Here is a 22,508-nt window from a genome sequence, read left to right on the forward strand (position 1 = left end):
TCACGTATTTTCCATCAAACTAAATTAATTTAATAATAAGCCCACTTATAATATATACGAGTTGGTTTAAAGTGCCCGGCTCCGCCGGGGAAGGTTTTTTTAAATAAGATTTTCGTCATAGAAAATTTTAATTACAAATCTTACAGTTCGGTTTCATATATTTTTATTGTACTGTACCTTCTTGTACGGCGAATAATCAACAATGTACTAATGAGAGTCATATCGTTCGAGCTTTAATCATCCTAATGTGCCCAGAACGTGCAGACGATTTATTTCCAGTTCTTTGTGTCTCACGGCTCTGCCTTGTTCCACATTAAAACCTACATATGTATACAGATTGTCGAGGGCAGGTAAGGTAAAACGTCGAATTGCGAGCGATAACTAAAAAGTGGCAAAATTTTTTACGGTTAATTGATCTAAATTGAAGTTAAACCATTTAGTAAGATCTCCGAAGTCGGCCAGTAAGGTGTTGTAAAGATTACAAGGGGTTTGAATGGCGATCGATAGCATTTTGCGGACCGACGGTTGACGAAAGCTGAGATCCCAGCCGTAAATATAAGCCGATCCCACCCCACTTCTGCCACCTCATCTCCCACCCCCTCCCCCTCCCGACCCATAGCTATGTGCGCGCACAGCTTCGCTTATGTACGGAAAAAGTTTCAACTTTCACAGAAAAAGTTTTGAAAATCGTTATTTTCTCCGGCGAGCGGTGCTGCGCGTTTTCCCAACTTCCAGGGAGGACCACGGCCCCACCTCTCACACCCCTGGATGGATATTGAACGCTGTGAAATATGAAAAACACACCTTTATTCACCCACCGGTGGCGTGGAGACTAACCGTGTAACTGGACAAAAAGTTTAATATTAATATATTGCTATATTCATAAATTCGTGCATTTTCATGCGAGCAGTTGAAGCTAAATTTGACTACAACTTTTTCAATGGAGTCACTCACAAAAAATTTAGATATTAAGTTATATTTTCTAAAGGAATTTTTTGAATTTCGATGTTTGGACTTATGGAAATACGATTGGTTCTTCGTGACTCTTTTATAAAGATAAAGATGACTTTATCAACTGTCGAAAAACACGAAGCATTCACACACTACATTTAATCAGAGCTGGCTCAAAGGTGCAGCAGACTAGGTACGTGCCTAAGGCGCCATAGACAAGGGGCGCTGCGAGGCGCCCCCATTCTTGATTATTAAATTGAAAAAATAACAAGTAAATAATTTGGCTTTCTATAAACTTATGAAACATTCTATATTCAACTTAATTTCCTTACTCAAAGTAATAATACTGATTCTAAAATATTATAATTTACGAGGAACGCAGGAAGTTGACTGTCAAATATCAACGACTGACAAATAAAACTTTTAAAACAGCAAACTGTCGTCGGTAAAAACGGTAATTTGGAATTGTATTTTATATCAAATATAACATATACTAACATATGTATATGTATATCAAGGATGGATTTATTTCACGAAATTAAATATCTTAATCAATCATATTCGAAAGAAAAAATGTCACTCAATAAAATTCTTCAATTCATTGTTGAATATACATTAATGTCTTCATTACCGAATTTATTCATACTTATTCATAAGTGCATATTTTACCTTAATATATTTTTCTTCAACATAAAATTTCAAGAACTTTCATAAAATTTATTGTTTAAAAATTAATGAGGGGGAGGGGCGCTGAAACCAATCTGCCTATGGGCGCCATATACTCACGGGGCGGGCCTGCATATAACGCAGTATGAATATTGATTCATTGATATGATAATCGATTAAACGGCCACTGCCTATCCAAAATATGCAGCTTCTATCAAAAGAAAAGACTTCAAAGAGAAAAATAAATTGGGGGAGGGGTCAACTCAAATGTTACTAGAATATTGTATTATAATCAAAAATATAAACACACAGATAGTACATATGTTTGTTCAATTTTTAAAAAATTGACTCGGTGTAAGTAAGAAGAGGCTAATAAAAAAAATGATTGTAAGAATCTGTGAGTATAATATCGTCAAAATGAAATAAAATCATATAATTAAAAACCTGAAAAAATAAGTGAAGTGAATTGATAAAAAATTCAAAGTTCCTATGAAGGTTTCAAACAAATATATAATAAATGGATATAACGAAAAGACTCTCTACTATTATATTTTTTTAGAGAGAAGATTAATCTGCTACTATTGAAACATCTTCTCGACGTCGACAAAAGTGGAAATTTAGGTAGATCGAAAAAGTGACAGAACGAAGATGAAAGAGCTTCTCGATGAAATTTGTCTATTTTGGGACTATTCATATTTCTGAATGTCGACATAAATAGAAGGTGTTTTAGTCAAAATCTAAAAAGTGTAAATAATAGTAGACCAAACTTAACCTAGTGTATTTATAGATGAAAATACAACTAAATAAAATTTTGCACGTAAGTATAAAAAGGACAATATTGTTGCTAACTGAAAATCGAATCGATAGTCTTAAATTTCAACGCTCGAGACATTTTCCTTCAGCGAAGATTAATACAGAAAAAACAAACGCACACTTAAATATACACGAGTTTGAATTTCCCATACCTGTTATTATAATACGTTCGATCTCCATAGCAACAGCTCTGAGCCTCTTTACTCTCGTATTTATTTTCGCAATGGGAAAAAAAAGTTTTTACCTTCCGAGAAAACTCCACCACCTACGCATCAAAATTATACAAGTAGTTATGTACGTACATACATAGATACGAATTTCAAATTTCACATCGAACAAATATAAAATATCTAGAAACACGTGTAATATAATTTAAAATAAGACTTTTTAAGAAACAAACCTTTAAGCAGGGTGTTGGTGGGACCGAATCCTGGCTGCGACCCGATGAATTTCCACTCCTGCAAGGTAACTGCAGCAAATGTCTGATGCTGTAGCTAGGTTTGCCCTTTTTTCCTGACATGCTGCAACAACGATAAACAAAACCGTACATTAAAAATTATACATACCGCTTACATAAAATAAATAGGTAATACGTGATTATTTATTATTCCACGCTTTAGGGTTAAATTATAATATGTAGAATGTGCGTACGAAAAGCGGATGAACGAATCAAACGAAAGTGTATGCGCAACTTTAATTATTTATTTACGAAGAAAGCGCGCATCTGAATTTGTGTAATCCTTTAAAATTTAAAGTTGACGTTGCGAGATACGCGCAGTGAGGGTTTTAACAGTGGCGTCCATATTGTACATATATTATAAATAAATTTATTTTGTCTTCTTAAGTAAGCCTTGGAATATTATCTCACATATGTGAGAACGACTGATTTTTTTTTTATAAAAGGTATGAATGCAGAAGTACCAAAAATAATAAAAATATATTTCCAGTCAGCAGCAGTTCGGTGGGTGCTTTAATGTTAACCACCGAGAGATTCCCGGGTTCAAGCCTTGGGTTGACCTCGATTGAAAATAATTTATTCGGTATTTCTGTATTTCTGCAGTGCTGCTAGTCAGACTTGGATATTTGTTACTCCAAGTCGAACTTTTCCTATTAGAGTTTGCGAATTTATCTGATTTCATTGTTGAAATGGTTCCTCACCAAATTGGCAAAATTTTCATACTAAATCATATTCGAATAGTGGTGACATACCACTATTTAAATATGATTTCAAATTTATAATCATTTAAATATGTATATATATATATATATATATATATATATATATATATATATATATATATATATATACAGGTTAAATACCAAGGTTGTAAATCAGGGGCAATCCGTAATGGCTTCTAAATAAATATGTATTTATTTAGAATTCATTTAGAACAATTTTATACATATGCAAAGATAAAATTGTTTTTTGATAGTAAAATTAATCTTTTTATAACCACAATTTTTAAGTAAAAAATAAATATGTAAAAAATATGACCGCGTGCGGATCAAACACAGGACTCACACATTTATTTTAATTTTTTTTTATTTAATAACTTAATATGCCATAATCCAATCATTAGTTATTTTATAATCATTTATTTTATAATAATATTTTATAGTAACCTGCGCTCATCATTACTTTCTTAATTTGAATGTGATGTATGAGTGGAATCTTAATCTACTCTCTTCCATTTGGGCCTCGCTGTGATTTTATTTTTTATTCATATTTTGTTTCATTTCATTTTACTTTTTCTTTCTCCTTTGTACATTTTAATGTTCTATTTTAATTTTGTTCAGTGTAAACAAAGAATGGGATTTATGGATTTTATTTTTGACTTTTGTTAATTTTTTTTTTCTCTGATGTATTATTTTCCTTTTGTTACTTTTTTTTTATTATTTTATTTACCATGTTTTCTACTTTTGCTTTTTTCCTTTATTTATATATTACTTGTTTTTATATCATGTTTTTATATATTTATCAAATGTAGGCCATTGTGGCGCATTAGGTTCTTCCTGTAATGCCATAATGGTCCAAAACTATTAATAAATAATAATAATAAATAATAATAATAAATAATAATAATAAATAATAATAATGGTAGATAGAGATATTATAATAATTAGTTTGAAGAGCTTATATTATAATATGGCATATGTATGAGATAATAATTTCGGTCTATGGCGAGTCGCCCTTGAATGGACTCGCGCTTGAGTGACGCGGGAAAAGAAGTAAAAGGGTTGAGGCGGTAATGCACTAAGTAGTCCTGTTTTCACCCCTTTCCCGACCCCGCGAATCCTACAGTGTCCCGGATCCGTATCGACGTCACTTCTAACGTATCCAATTAACGGGCATACCCCTGTCTCAGAGGGGCGGCTCGCCTTCAATGACATTTTGAATTTTTTACGCGGCTACACGGCGGCCGAAATGCATTAATTTGTCATACATTATGCAACCGACCCGTCCTCACTACAATGCACTTTTTATATACAATTAATAATTGAGATGCTATTATATCAGACCGGGTAGAAATGGGGTGTGAATAACTCGTTTATATGTATATACTATTTTCCAGTTGGCCAAACCCGGTTTCAACATGCGAGACGTATAATTTATCACTATTTAAGTGTAGCTATGTGAAATCATATTTTTAAGCAAAATTTTACAGAAATTATTGTATATAATATTTTTTTTAATAATAACTAGCTTAACCCGGCATGCGTTGCAATGCCAAAATAATGCATGCGATTCCCGTTCCTGTTCCTGTTCCCGTTCCCGTTTTCGTTTTTCCATGTGTTTCGATAAGTGAATGTTTCAGTTTCAAATTAATACTTAATAGTCAAATTGAATTACAGTAATAATAATCTGTCGGAAAAACGTAGGCTGAGAACATATTTGAAATTATTCAATTGTTTGTTTATTTTACCCTAGGTTTACAAAGGTGGCGACGCGGATACATTTGAAATTATTGCGTTGGAATGCCACTCATTCCCATTTTCCCGTTCTCGTTCCCACTTTTGGGCTATTTTTTTAACAGAAGCCATCGCGGGCATACACACAATAACTCATGTAAGTTTCATCGCAATCGGTTGAATGGTATAGGAACGCATACGTGACAGACAGACAAACATTGATTTTTATATACACACATACATATGTATTTAGAAGAGTACTCAGTTGTATCGTATATAAGAATTAAAAATATATGGAATAATATAAAAATGGCGTATTTTTAAATATAAAAAAATGTTTTTCAAGTGTAAACTTTTATGGATTCGAATCAGTACAAGGCCGTTACGTACATAAGCCAGCAGCATAGCTCGGACGTTAAGCTTCTGCTTACCGTCAAGAAGGTGCCGGGTTCTATCCCTGAATGAAAATGAATTTTTCAGAGTATGCTGTTGGTCAGACCTGGATTTGTGACTCCAGGTTGATCGTTTCCTATCAGAGTTTGCCAATTTTCTCTGATTTCATTGTTGAAACGGTTCCCGGAAAAAAAAATTGGCTAAAAATCCTTCCTACCTACTATGTCACCACTATTTGAAATTTGATGGATGTACAATAAGAATTTATGTACAATTCATAGATGTCTCGTTAATTTGCGAGTTTTTTCAGTGTCTCGCAATTCAACGAATTATAATAAAAAATGCTGCATTTGTATTTGTAATTGGCCAGGAAGGCGCATTGGGATTTTCCTGTAAGGCCTTCCTGGTATATATGTAAAATAAAAATAATAATATAAAAAAATAAAAATAATAAGGTAGTTACAAAAAATACGTGCTGTTATCTTATTACAATATTTTAAAGAATGGTTTGTTTTTTTCGCACTCGCAAAAGATTGAATACACACATGCGTGCATCATCTTATTTCATTAAATAACTTCAACTTTATGCCAAATTAAAACGTCAAAATTATGATATTGCACCATATATGTATAAAGAGTAAAAAAATAAAACTTTGTTATTTGACTTGAAATGTTCAAGCATCAACCGTTTCATGACATACTAAGAACCAAATTTATATATTTCTAGATAAAATATTTATGTTTATACATATATTATTTTATAAAATACGTCTCACATTCCTTACAAAGGTTAATTTAAATTTAAACAAATTACCTTCAAGGTCGTTTTCAGATTAAAAAAATCTTACAAACAAATAAACATAATCTTAATTCATAATCTCGAGAAAAAAGCCCGAGCAAAACATTTACATAAAAATTAAATCTCCATAAAGCGGCATTGAATGTGGGGGAGAGGGTGGCAGCAGTCGGATACAAGGTGGAGAGTACACAAGCAATCCCCCTACCCGATTTTCCCACACCCCCACCATCCCAGTTTGGAGCAGAATCAAATCCAGATGCTGTCTATCTCTTTTATGCCGTAACCCCATCTCAGTTCGGATGGTCTGACGACCTCGAAATTTTTCAATATTATTTAAAGAGACTGTGGTGGAGGGTGGAGGGGGGATAAAGAAGTGTGGGTCTCTGTTGGAACGAGGAAGACAACTCCTTAAACGTACCCTCGGAATACCGATAATAATATCAATATTCAATGATAAAAATCTCGAGGCCGTATTGGGATAATGTTAACCCATTTCACTCCCCTCCCCACCCTTCCACCCCGCAAACAAAATCCTTTCACGTTACCGGTCAGCTTATTCTAAATATAATATATCCAAAATCAATAACGATAACCCTACAAAAACAAACAAACTTCTCCACTCACAATAATGTAAAAGAGATAAAACAGACAAAATAATAAATTAAAAAAAAAAACAGTTTTTCATTTTCATCATAAAATTACATGATGAAAAAATACATACTCTATTTCATTGTTAAATTTTAATAGAAAAAAATAATTTACTTCTTAAATAGAAGAAAATAATTTACACCTATGTATTTGCCTAAAACCAGTTGATATTGTTATTAAAACCAGTTGGATTTGTATTTATTATTATTTTTATAAAATTTATAAGAAATTGTTAATTTTTATTGTATTTATATATCTATATTTTTTTTTTTTTTTTTTTTTACTATATTTCTTTACGGTTTGTATTTTATATGCACTTTTATTTTTTTTTCTATTTTTTTTATATATTTAACCAAAATGAAGCAATAGGGAAACCTGTTATGTCATTATTGCATTAGTTAAATAAATAAATGTAAAAATGTTAGATAATAAGCTAATAAAAAGCTTGTAAAAATAGGTTAGGTTTGTGAGATGATTTTCAAGGAGGGCGGAAGAGGGGGAGGCTATATGTGAATGGATAGCCTTCTTTATTGTGCTAGTTTAGTTTCGTGAAATACTTTAGCATTGTTAATTTTCACATCAAAACAAACCATGCCGTCCGTAAAGAAGTTTTACTTTATTATTGAGTTTGTCAATGATAAAGTTGTATGAAATTTGCTTTTATAACTTTTTTACAAAATTAATAAAATATACATCAGACATCTCAAGAAATTTTATTTGAATAAAATCTTTGATTTGGTTTCATTTGTATGTAATTTTTTTCAAAATTCAATCTAGGCCAGTGTCGACGTTTGTGTACCTATGTATGTACATACATACATATATTTTATGTGCAACAAAAAGTTTCATTAATTTTCCGTACGAAGCAGAAAAAAAACTTTTCCAACACCCTGCATGAGAGTCGATAAACATCAACAGTTTTCCATCGGCCGTTGCGCAATCTCCAATCTACATTCGGAAAAGTTTCCACCGAGCGGAACACTTTCCACGAGACCGTTCAACGAACTTTATTTTTATTGACGAAAGTGACGTGACGCTCGCCACCCTTCCGCACAAAATCATAGGGAAGTCCGCGGGACCACGGCGCATGTATCTCGACAGGGAGAGAGGGACGCCCGACGGCAGGATGAGGTACGAGGGGGAGGAACACCGACAGGGGAAGCGGGGAGGGAGGGGGTGGGGGCGCGGATTTCTTTGTGCCGGCTGCTAACTTTGTTGCGTTATTGCAAAGGCCGACAGAGTCGATAATTGTGTGCACACCCCTCCGTCCCTGCACACCCCGTGACTCACCCCGCCTCGGAGACATAACCTCGAAAAATTATCGATAAACAACACACAATACGATCACATAAACACACGAGAAAGTTTCACGCGTGTATGGCACCCGGAGATGGTACACATGCGCACAACGGACGACTCATACATGCAAAAGTACCTGTCGTTCCACGGAATCAAAACATAACCTCTAAGACGTCGCGGATTCGAGGGATTTTCCGTGGGGTTTCGGAGTCGGAGCTGGGGCTCACCTGGTCGGGGGGCGCCGGTCACGCTCTGGGCGGCTTCCCTCGTTCGTGGGCGTCCATGGGGCTCCTTGGGACCTGCGTGGCTCCAAACACTTTTGCCAACAAGTTGATAAACACCGTCAAACAACTGTCATGTGGCGGCGCGCGACGCAGACGCCTCCGAGTCGCAGCACAGCCTGCGACCGACGCCACATCGGCGCCCCCCAGAATTAATAAAAAGTTTCTTTGTAAAACAAGTGGCTCGCGAGCGCCATGTACCAAAATGGCGGAACTTTGCCCAACTTCGGCGCAAAGTGCGGCCCGAAGTTGTGCGTCCGGCTCGATCCGCCTCGCAGTAGCGCGAGAGGGCGAATTTTCCACCACAAATTTTCGTCAAAAATGAAACAGACCAAAACTTTTCCAAGCCGATTGAATTGCGTCAAAATAATTTTTGAAAAAACTTTTTAAAATAAAATACGACTTTTTTTCAGTTTTGACGAGTTGTGAATTAATTTTAAGTGGGGTGTGTGCTGCGGGCGAGACTGCGAGCCGCGCGCCGGCGAGGGGTTTGAATGGGGAAAATCAATAACTTACGAGTGCCGGGGCCGCTCTGCGTTCTTCACTTAATCGCGCACAATATTCGAAACATTCGGGCGTCAACAGTGGAATAAGTGGGGCCAAAGGACACAGGGCCGTCCGGTGGCCGAGGACGGGCACGAAAGTGCGCCTCAAGTGTCACGTGCGCGACGCCCAACAAACTTGCGCAAAGTTTGCGGCAGCTCCACAAAGAAGTTGGGGAGGGGCGGGAGGGGCGATGAACGTGAGGGGGAGGGGGAGGCGCGAGAGAGGCAGCAGGGGGATGGAGGGGCGGTCAAACTCCGCGAAAGAGTTGCGGTCCCGTTGAAAAAGTGGGTGGGTGGGCGGCTGATGTGCACGCTGTGCGCGCGGAAGTTCGGCCCGCGCAATTCGGAAGGGTTGCGCGTTCGCGTACACCGCCCAATTTGTGACAGTTGTGTCAATATTATTGAGATCGCTTTGTCTAAAATATTTAAATATGATTTACATATCATGGCACATACCATGGCACATATCATGCTACCATGGAAATTAACAGAAATGTAAGAAAAAGCGGTAATAATTATATAATGCAATTATACAAAAAAAAAAGTATGACATATAATTGACTTCCTACTATTATGCCGTATATAAAGTTATTAATGAAATAAATAAATAAAAAAAAATACTATTTACACGTTATGAAAATATTTTTTACTCCAATTAAAATGAAATTTTATATAATTTTTTTTTCTATTTTACTTATCATGATGCCAGGTCCAGCTCAAAGGTGCAGCAGGCTAGGCACGTGCCTAGGGCTGCCACAGACAAGGGGGCGCTAGGCGCCCCCATTTTTCTTTTTCGATGATTAAATTGAAAAAATAAAGCATAATAATTTGACTTTCTTTGAACTTATAAAACATTCTATATTCAACTTAATTTTTTTACAAGAAGTAACAATACTGATTGTAAAATATTATAATTTACGAGGAACGCAGGAAGTTGACTGTCAAATATCAACGACTCCAGAATAAAACTTGTAAAACAACAAACCGTCGTCGGCACAAATGGTAATTTGAATTCCTGTAATGCTACAATGGTCCAAACTTTAAATAAATAAATAAATAATAAATATAAAATAATGTCTTCATTACCCAATTTATTCATAGCTATTCGTATTTTATTTTATTTTATTAATTTTTGTTCAACATAAAATTTATTGTTTATGGGGAGGAGGGTGCTGAAACAAATCTGCCTAGGGGCACCATATACCCTCGGGCCGGGTATGATGGGTATGGTGCTATAACAGATTGTCTCAAATCGACAAATATGGCCAAACAAGTACATATCGATGGCTTGGTGCACAAATATTGTATGTCCATTTTTGAATTTGCATCGAATTTTAAGTTTGTATCGAATTTTTAGTTTGTAAATATACATACATACATATGTAGATGCTGGAATAATTAAAGTTTTTTCAATTACCTTGAAAGAAAAAACCAGCATCTATTAACTTAAAATTCGATGCAAATTGAAAAATGACAATACATTATATGTGCACCAAGCCATCGATATGTTTTTTATTGTACGAATTTATACATACTTGACAGACCATTCGCGAATTCTCGAGGAACTCCGTTTGTGGGTTCCAAAATGTTCCCGCATGTCCCGATCGCTCTTTCTATCCTTGCTTGTTCGCGCACATACTTACATACTAACAGTATTTTTCAAACTTAAATGTACGTGCGTACGCTACAGATACTGTGTGTGCATAGGACGACATTCAAGAAACTGCAATTTATAATATTGCATTATTTTATTTAGCTGAATTATTATTATTTTTATTTATATATTATTATATTGTTTTTCTTTTTCTTTGTTGTCTCATTATATTAGTATATACTATTTTATAATGAATTTTGTTTACATGTTTCCGACCAAAGTGGCGCTATGAGACAACCTGTAAAGTCACTTTGGTCTAAATTTAATTCGAAATAAATTAATATAAATTTAAACATTACTAGTGGTACTACCCGGCTTCGCTCGCTAAATGGAAAAAAATGAAAACCATAAAAATATCATTTGTTTTTTTATTAAATTTATTTGAATTGAAAAAATATAATATTATTTAATGACCAACCAATCACAAGCGTCTTTGACCAATCCACCCAATCAGAAACGTCTTTGACGAGAGCCAATCAGAAACGAATTAAAGACGCCGTTTCAGTTTTACATATATACATATATAAGATATATTGTAAATTTGAAATTATATTCAATTAGATAGTGGTGATAAATAAATGGTAGGTAGGTAACCAATTTTGTGAGAAACTGTTGTAATAATTGGGAAACGTATTTAGCCAATTTGATTTTTTTAATATTAGTAAACATATGTAGTATAAAAAAATTGTTGCATCATCATTTTTCTGATTTATACAAATGCTAAATGCATTTTATTTTATTGTTTTAATTCATTCATTTATTTATTCAATTAGTTTTAAAACTCATATTTTTTCTTTTCTTTTCTTATATTAATATTGTTTTGATTTTTTTGTTTTATTGTTCTATTTGTAATATTATTGTTCAATGGTCCTTGCGGCCGTATGTATATGTAAAGTTAATATATAAATAATGAAATCAGATAAATTGAAAAACTCTGTTAAGACTTGGATTCACAAATATCGCAGCAATACAGAATCGCACACCGAATGATTCTTTTCAATCAACGTTTAACCAGGGCTCGAACTGTATGTCCTCTCAGTTGCTAGCAACATATGCTAACCACCGAACTATATGTACATATATAGCACGATAGTATAAATTTGATTACACGTTACCAAAATAGAAACACTACACGTCACGGGCTTGTGCATCTCGTTCTCTTTCAGGTGAACGTTGGCGATGATTACATAACGCATGGAGCACATTCTAAGCGAATCGGTATGCGTGCATATCTAAAGCGTGGTCGATTTGAATGTGATGAGCACATCGTTGATAAAATTCTTATCGCAATTTATACACTATTTCACATACGATAGACGGTCAGAATTTTATGAGTTTCATTTGAACCATATTTTCCATATTGATGAGATTTATTTTAAAATAATAATAATTTAAAATGTATATACTATGTATATACTGATGTATGTTTGTGTAAAAAGTACTTAAAATGAATATAATATTTTATATACGAATATCGACCAGCAAATAATACACAATTAAATTGAATGTATGTAGAGACAAACATAGCAAAATAATTGGAAATTATTATTTAACTATTGGAAATATTATACACAAAATGAACAAATCCGATTAAATATTTCGATGAACACAATTAAATTTTCCCATTGGATTACTAATTAAAATTAGAATATTAATTAATTCCGTAAATAATAAATGAAATTTCGTCATTTGAAAATCCAAATATATTTACCAATAAAAATAGACTAAAAGCTAAAACAAACAGTGATAAACTTGGCGGACACACATACATACATACACGTTAAATGTACATTTGCGATCGTAAAATTGAGAGCAACGACACTCTCACTTACAAAGCACACGAACATTTTTCATTATGACACTTCGGAATGGACCATTCTGTGGTTCTAAAATTGTCGAATATACCGCGTACGTATGAATCCACCTACCCCTCGCTTATCTCGATACAATAAAATACGGTGGCTCGAATTTATACGAAGGGGCATGATTAGTTCCCGGTCGTTTGGGCAAACAAGTTAAACGGAAAAATGCTTACGGTTCGAAACCGCAACTTTTGAAAAGGACGACCGGAAAACTCTCCAGTAAATTTCCCAGGTGGAAAAATGCGCACGCAAAAATCTTACGCAGCCAAAAGCGCCGTCAAATCTGCAGAGCGATGCTACTTTTCCGAAATTTATCACTCCTTTTAAAATATTATATAATGAAACGCGACATTACTTACAGTTACGCATTGTTAAGAGATCACTCACCGAAAATAGCAATGCACACTTGATAAACATCTCGTAGTTTGATAGCGTTAAGATATGAGCGTCCACCTGTATAGATTACCAGCCGTGAACTGGGTGTGAATTTTCTACGTGTAATAAAGTCTATCTGTACATGTGTTTCGATTTTAAAGTACTATAAAGGTACGTGAACGAGATGACAACGTTCTAAGGGGATGTTTTGCTGAAAATCACGTAACAAATTGACAATGTGTCAGACTATTAGAACGTCTAACCTACAGATTGCTACCGAGACTTTATTAATGTGCCACATATGAGCACGTTTTAATTCCAAATTCATTTTAAACTATGGTCGGTGCTTTTTGGAAACATTAAACATACATATGTACATTCACAATGTGTCAGTATTTTCAGCATCCGAATAACACATTTAAAATTGGCTTGGGTGTGTTTGATGAAAATATTTCCATAACCAAATTTGATTAAACAAAATTGAGATAGTAAAAAGATAAAGAGAGCATTTTTTCAAAACATGTATGGCTTATTGATTAAAAAAATCCTATCTTAGTAAAGAAATTTCAAGCTGAAAGTTTTAATAAGGTTAATGTATGTTGGCAATTCGATTAAAAAAAAACTGTGAAATTGCAAAGCTAACCACTTGTCTGGCATTATCCGGACATTTTTGAGTGGGAGCCCTTCCCCTCCGAGCTCCGAGCCTTTTCGAAAACCCATATATGAGCTTAGATACCACGAGATTACACCAAATATGTTGTTCTAAATTGAAAACTGTGGATTTGTATAGACGACAAATCAACATGCAAGCAAAAATACAAATATAAGCCAGCAGTATAGCTCGGTGATTGCGTTAATGCTAATCATCGAGATGTTCTGGGTTTGAGGCTTGGTTTGACCTCGATTGAAAATTTCAAATTGAAAATGTCAAACTTGGATTTTGTGACTCCAAATCGACCTTTTCAATCAGAGTTTGCCAATTTATCTGATTTCGTGTTGAGTAACTGATGTTAAATCAGTTCCTCATCAAATTGTTTACCTATCTACCTACTATTTTTCAATACTGTTTGAACATAATTTCAAATTTATAATCTATAAATTTATATATCTACAAGTTTATAACCAAAGGTGTCGCTATGGGGCAACCTGTAATGACACTATGGTAAAAATATAATTTAAGAAAGTATACGAGGTGGTTAGCTCAATATCTGATATTTGGTGTTCAAATATGTTTAAAGTTTTAACATTTATTTTTGAATTAAATATGAACTTATATTTATAATATATATATACATATATATGTATATGTACATATAAAATCAGTTTCAATACAATGTTTATCTATTCAATGTTCTTCAAACTTCTAGCCAGATTGGGAAAAGCCTGGTATCTAAAGTTAATATAATAATACATCGAAAATAATAGAGCACATGAATAAAGGACTAGGAAGCGACATCGAATGTGTGACAACTAACGAAGACAATTACAAGATGAAGAGGAACCTTGCACAAGAGGACTCGCAGCTGAATAAAAGGGATTGGAAAGAGAACAACGCACCCTATACACCCACATACACAAACACCACGATTTAAAATTGGACGTCTGTAAAAGAAATTCGCAGTGTCAAAACGCAAAATTATTTGTCATAATTTGACCCCTAGCTCGATTTCGTATGCCGCTCACACTCCGTCCGTTTGCGTTCGGTATTTCAAAGGGAGGGAGCTAATTTTTTTACAAGCCGTGATTTTTTATTCAGGGTGCAAGTTGAAAAATTAGAGAATTTTTCCCCGGTCGAGTAAAAAAATCCAACACCGACGTTTTGTGACAGAAGCTTAATTAGAAAACGTTTTGGTGGTGAGACTCTAAATCACAGCTTCAGAATCACCCCACTCGTCTAGACATACGCTCACATAATTCTCCGATTCGTTCCGATATAATAACGCACAAGTTGAATTAAAAACACTTTTTAGACGGAAAATTCAAAGGATGTCTTATTATTGTACGCGCGCGAAATAACAAGGCAATTTCAGGTATATCGACGGTGAAAAATCAACTTCATGTAGCATGAAATTTTATAGTTTTGCATACTATTATGCGTATATGGAGACGCAATGTTTCGTGCTGCATTATAGTAGACTTCCACTTCGTTTAACTTGTTCGAAATTTGTATAAAATCGAAATGCATACGGTTATCGTTACTGGACTACTCTAGCAGAATTGAAAATGTATGCATTATTTATTGCTTTCCTGTAAAAAATTTCAGTTTTTCTATTGGAGCACGGAACAAGTGATACGATATAATAATTGAGAATTTTCATCGTTCCACTGCTCTAGTTTGTTTTTATTTACATACATATGTACATTAGTAATGTATTATATATGTACATACTACATGTGTATATACTACATATGTACATACTAAATGCTTACATAATTTAACCACAGCGTAGTGCACTGGTAGAGCTATTGCATATTATTAGAGAGGTCGTGGGTTCTAGTTCCGGTCAAATACGCTGCTGACGAGATTTTGTAGTTATTAAAACACAGATCGACCGTCTCCTGTTAGAGTTTTCCAATTTTTCTATCTTAATTGTTGTGACGGATTCAATAAATCGGTAACCTCAGGTTCTCGTAAATTCGGGTTATTAGCATCTCGGATTTGATGAACCTTATAAAAAGCCACCTACATAATGTATTTCTTACAAATTTGCTGTGTATCAAAAAAAAATTTCGATTGCCCATAGATGTCTCTATTGTATTCTATGTATGTCCTGTTATGTTTGAAAAATTGTTAATTCTTAAATACAAAAATAATCTAACCATGTATTTGTCGCCTTGGGGTAGTTCCTATCATGACACCTATAATGTAATATGTATGTAATAAAATAAAATAACCATCGCGTCGACTAGTGGTTAACATTTGTGCTTTCGTACATAATGGTCACGGGTTCGAGTCTCACTGGTTGCTACTGGCCCAACCTTGGTTTGTGACTCCAGGTCGATCGTTTCTTATCAGAGTTATTTGAATTTCAGAATTTATTTGATCGTTTCTTATCAGATTTACTTGACTCGTATAAAAATATCACAAATGTTTTTCAGAATCTCAAAATTTGACGGTTAATATAAAAAAAAGGCTCCGAAAATGTAAGATTATCAAAAAAATTGGATACGTAAAAATAAAATAAAATAAAAAAATTACAGAATCACGATAACTTGTTAGGTTTGTTTGATGAATTCGAAATCCAGTGTAGATATTAAATGTACGATTTGATATATGTACATATGTACATATAATAAAATATCAATCAGACTAGGCAAACACGAAATTTCAAAAGGAATTCGGATACACAATAAAAAAGGATACACAATCATCAATTGTGTGTATTCTTCTCAACTTGTTTCCAAACTAGACAGAGGGTTTGGTGAGAATGGCGAACATAACGAGCACTGACGATCATGACGAGCATTGAAGAACACGAAGAGCACCGACAAGGACACGTTTTATCACCAGTAAAACACGCAAACAACAAGTCTTTATGTGTTTTAAAGTTTTTGTTAGTAATATTCAAGTTTTCTTTATGCTACATACCAACCATCAACAAATAAAACAATTAAAACACACTAAATATCGGTTTACTATTATAAGTTAGATATTATCTTCATACACACATACAAATGTGTATATCTTATATAAATTGGGATGGTAGAAACATTACTAGAGCCCAAATCGATATTTCGACTATACAGTCTGAGTAGTTAAAAATTTTGGCAATTTTAGCACTGGAATGGCAACACCTGGGGCAGTGGGGTGAATTTCACCCCGACATACAAGAAAGACAGTTAAATAAGTATTCGTAGGGCTTATGATAGATAAAGGAGGACAGTTGAATAAGTGAGCCGGACCGGTTATGTATTGGGGTCGCGGTGACCCGCGGCTGCGAAATATGGTCGGGTAAGAACGACCCTGGCCCGGCAACATCCATCTGCTCTCAATATCGCTTAGGGTTGAGGAGGACCAGTCTGCATCTATCTGCGGCGAATTCATACGTGACAAGACAAAGGCGTAGAAATGCAAAAATTACAATAATATTATTATTAACCCCAACTTTATAATAATATTTCCAATGCTAACAACTCTTATAACCAATTACACTGTTCGACACGAAAAATGGTTCAGAGACGAGATATGACTTTTCTATGCCCAATAAACACGAATCTGCTGATAAAAAATGTTGATTGGCTCAAGATTCAGAGATTTTAAGCCATGTTCGTTTTGTTTACAGTTTATTTCAATACAAGTATGATATTTATGTATTTTTTTTATACCAGTTTTCTCGTGACCGATTTTAGGGTGTGACCAGTTTTCTCGTGACCAGTTTTAGTGTGACGGGTGATCACGTGTGACCAATCTAGAGCGACCAGTTGTCCTGTGACTGGTTCACATAAGACTAGTATTCCGTTTACCGTTCGACAAATGACGACTTTTTTTTTGGTTCAGAGACGAGATATGACTTTTCTTATACATAGATCTATGCCCATTGAACACGAATCTGGTAATAAAAAATGTTGATTGGCTCGAAATTCGGAGATATGTGTTTTTTATATCTCGCGATTTTTCTATATCTTGGTGTTGTTTGGTCGATGTCTCAAAACCTGTCAATTTCTTGTTCAAAATGAATATTGGAATCTATAGTCGGGTATTTTATCTTTCATTTGTAGTACTTTCAGCTTTCAAATCTCTCTAAGTAGTCGTCCAGTTCAAATCAAAAGTCAAAAGTACGTATTTTCATTTGGGATTTTTTCCCACTTTTATATTGAGTATTTTCTATTGAAATTTTAACTATTCAGATGTTTATTGGGATAGTTTTCTAGCCACACTATTTTTTATTTTTGTTTAAAAGGGTTAATTGGAAGTGTGCTGAATTTTAAATCGGTAAAATTGCAAGCTAAAAGCTCGTGCTCACTGGGCATAGATCTATAAGAAAAGTCATATCTCGCCTCTGAACCAAAAAAAGTCGTCATTTGTCGAACAGTGTTATTGTAAAGCAGTTTTAATATTATCGAAATCGTCTTAAATCTGTCTGCATTTTATATATGTGATACCAAAGATGACTAGAGATTATTTTATTTCTTTATTTATAGTTTTTGAATCATTGTGGTATTACAGGAAGAACCTAATGCGCCACAATGGTCTACATATGAAACCGAACAAAAGAAAAATAGTACATAAAAATGAACAGAAGAAAAAAAAAAGGATAAAATTTAAAATACAATATATTATATGACAAAACATCCATTTGAGGCACAAATGGAAAAGAGAAGATCAAATTTCCACTCATACATCATATTCAATTATGTAAATAATGAAGAGCGCAGGCGTGCAGACAAATATGTAGATTAGAATAATATCAGATAATCTACGCTCACTAATGTGAAGAAAATCGCATTCATTATTAAATTATTACGTTATATCACAATATATTACACTATATAAAGCGCTGCTTGAGCAAATTAATGTTGTAAAAAAAAACAATAAGGTACCATAAGATAGCATACAAGAAGTGTAGATTTTTGGTTTAGAAAAAAATTCAAGCGAACACAAAAATTAATTGTAAATACATACATATATATGCAGATTATTTAGTGGGCTGGTGCACGCGTTTTTGAATTTAATATAATTGTCACGTGACAGAATCTGTGCACGCGCAATGTCGCTGTCATACGAAAAGCCTTTTCATATATGTATGTATGTATGTACCTATAATACGATATTTAATTACATATTTATATTAAAATATAGTCCAATTTCAAATTAGGTATCTAATACTTATATTACAAAGTATACATACATACAAACATTTATGTAATGTAAGATATGCGGATAATGTCGGGTAAGCTGGTTCCTAATGAAAAACCTTTCGCAACGAAACGTCTATAAATATTCTAGAATAATGAAGGAGATATTTAATATGTTAGCTCGGGTTATTTCTACGCCACTGAACATGTTTGTGATATACTCGTGAAATAACTTAAAGTAGACAATATTCAAAGTAAGTGGGACACGATTGTACTATCGGAGAAGTTGTATGTATGTATGTATGTATATATTTATTATATGTACGTACATACATACAATATACACAGTATCAAGCCGGAGGGTCTTTCGAATAATATAACACAATACATAGACTGTATAGCATACATTTAATAATATAATATACATTTATTATTTAAAAATAGTGTGTGTAATTTTTTGTATGTAAAAATTATTTGCCGAGTATAAAGTGTGTGCTATCCGTTGTGCGAAAACCCTTGAAGATTTATCTACGGGCAATAATTTACTCGTGTCACATTCGTAGTCTTGATTTGTCGGAAAACTTTGTATTCCTGGTCAAGTCGCAATAAATATTCATCTGATCGAGATTTTGTCGTCTCGTTTCCTTATTTCTACCTTACAAATGTAAGCAAATAAATCTGACGTAGAACCGACACTTCACAGATTTCGCCCCGGTTCAAAAACCACCACAATATAATATATAAAATAACCAAGGACCAACATTTTGGACAAACACGTTATACATAATATATTGTTTCAATATTATACTCATTATGATTTTATTTATTTTCAAAAAATAAGTGTAATTACCCCTGTTTATGTACATATGTCAAAAATGAGGTAATTGGGCTTTTTTATGTAAATTCTTTTTATGAATTTAGAACATATTATCATGAAAAGTCACTGAATTAGGACGTTCAGATAAAATAAAAAAAAACATAAATTTACATATTGTCATTAAAATTCAATGGAATTATGTAGTAAGCTCAGATAAAATACTGAGATTGAAAATCAATCATTAATAATTTAGTTAAATATAAAACTGGCCCAGTAAATGCATGATAGTTTGATAAAAATGAAAATATTTTTGACTTGAAAAAATTCGCTGTATAATTAATTATGCGTATTTTAATGCAATAAAAATCAATGTTAATAGAAAAAAATCTGGCTATTTATTCCAATACTAAATTTTAGCACAGCAATACTAGGTTTTGAGTTAAATACTGCAAAGCCAAGATCATATAAAAATTACGCATTTTTTAAGTGCTCATTTTTAAGTGCTCATTTAATGGGTATCAAATATACGAATGTATATATGATATTTGTTAACTTTTGACCACAATTGTGAATGAGGTAATTTTGAATGTGGGTAGATTAAAAAGTATTAGAAGTATGTATGTTAGACGAATTGGAATGGGTGAGTATTAGAATTAGTTTAAATCTTAATACATTGTCTTTTATTTCTAAGTTAGAGCATAAGTTATTACCTAAGTACTTTAACGATTGTACAATAAGGAATAGAGATATACATAGTTTTTATACTAGAAATAAGGACAAATTAATTTCAAGTAGAGTAAGATAAAAAAAAGACAGCTGGAGGTGCTTTTCACAGGGGTGTGCTCATGTATAATGCCCTTCCTGAGTGCATCAGGTCTTCTAAGACCATAGATGCATTCTTGCGAAGAGCGAGGAGACACCTCTGTGAGGGACAGTACATATAAGTTAAATATAAAATTTTAGAGTTAAGTAATTAAGATGTATTTTTACATACCTCTTTTATACTTCACTTACGATTACAATTCAGGAAAAAATTGCCCCTTATCCGATCGTTTTCATACTTTGCCACATTGCTCATTTTGGTCATCAATATAAGTAAACTAGTGAATAGCCCGATGAAATATCATCGCATGGGTATAAAATTATTATATACCCGTATAAAACTAAAAAAAAAATCCGGAACCAGAACCGTTATTTTCGTACACTCTCATAGATAGTTTTCAATTCTTTATTTGTAATAATTTTCAATTCTTAAAGTTAACGTTAACAAAATGTTAATTAAAGTTAATAAAATGTAATATTTTCCGATTATACACAAATGATCATTGACCTCGTAACGTTGAATATTATTATTACACATAACAAATTACGTGCATATACATATGATGTGTATTTACAACACGTATTCTGGGCGAGAATATGGCGTGCGGCGCGGGCTCGTGAAGCACATCGCTTTGGATCGGAGGGTCCGAAGTTCGATTCCCGGCGCCCTCGCGGTGAATGAAATCAATTTTTTTCTCGAATATCGTCAAAATATAAATAATTTAAATTTAAATTTAAATTTAATTAAAAATAAATCTATAAAAAAAATGGTTCAAACCCTCGCTAAATGAAATTATTAAAATTACGTATTTTTATATGGCGAGAAGGAATATTTCAATTAATGTTTCAATTATGTTTAAAAAAAAAAGGCGAAATGAAGAATTGGATTTGGCTTGATGCACGTGACCATTAGCTCAATTTAGACCTATATTCCGGCTATTTGGGGTGATCGGTTCGAGTCGCAACAAAGTCGTCTCGTCAAAAAATGAATTTATCGATTTTTATCGATTCATTCATTATGTTCGGCGAGAGTTAGGACACACACACACACAGATTACCGTCTTTATATATATGATGTATACTCCGCCATTACGATGGAGAAAAAATATCGTTTTAGATGCGTTTGAAATTTGAATTTCTGAAAAGTGCCTGACGTTTATCCAGTTTTTAGTTTTAAACATAGATGGCGGTAGTGAAATAAAATTATTGGTATTTTTATTCAAAATAATAATTTTATATACAAATTATAGAAGAGGTGTGTTTTTAAAAAACTTTTTTTTATGGTTGATTTTTAAATATTTAAAAAGACTAGATAATATATGTATGTAGTATAATAAATACTGTAGGACGAAAGTTTTTTTGAAATATCATGACAACTTTTAATATAAAATAGTTTTATTGTTATGGCATTTTCCAAATGGTAATTCCAAAAGTTGTATTTATCATTTATTTAAATTAGCTAATTGCTAAAATTATATAAATAAATAAATTTAAATTTAAATTGTGGTATTTTTCGTAATTGAAAGCTTCTTTATGCACAGTGGAGTGAACTAGATACATTCGTCTGAACGTGTTACGAAATGTTGCACCCAACTCCTTGGCACCATTCTCTTTCTATTGGTCGACATTTTTAAACTCGCGTATTCATTTATACCCGATTGGAAATCAATTTCAAAACTTTCACTGCACAATGTCTTCGTGGACCATATCTGGCACAAGAACGGCGAGTATGACGAACTGCGGCCGAAGGGGTCATTTAATCAAATCAAAAAATAAGTCCCAACTCATTCTGAAGCACTCTGCACGTGCACTGCGTTCATTGTCGCAATGGGCAAAGCTGCGACAAGACGGCGAAAAGCTCGCCCACACCCATAACT

The 22,508-nt window shown here is 33.5% G+C and overlaps 1 protein-coding gene across 1 annotated transcript in view; it reads right to left on the minus strand.

Moving 5' to 3' along the window:
- The window catches only part of LOC143909179 (uncharacterized), a 420,517-nt gene extending 411,478 nt beyond the window's left edge, over positions 1–9,039 (minus strand). The window contains 2 exon segments of the mRNA XM_077427082.1: positions 2,831–2,951; positions 8,707–9,039. Of these exon segments, the coding sequence (XP_077283208.1) occupies positions 2,831–2,950 (120 nt within the window). The 5' untranslated portion in view covers position 2,951; positions 8,707–9,039.
- Positions 9,040–22,508: the final 13,469 nt, after the last annotated feature.

The sequence above is a fragment of the Arctopsyche grandis genome, chromosome 3 (genome assembly GCF_051622035.1).
Source record: "Arctopsyche grandis isolate Sample6627 chromosome 3, ASM5162203v2, whole genome shotgun sequence".
Lineage (NCBI taxonomy): Eukaryota > Metazoa > Arthropoda > Insecta > Trichoptera > Hydropsychidae > Arctopsyche > Arctopsyche grandis.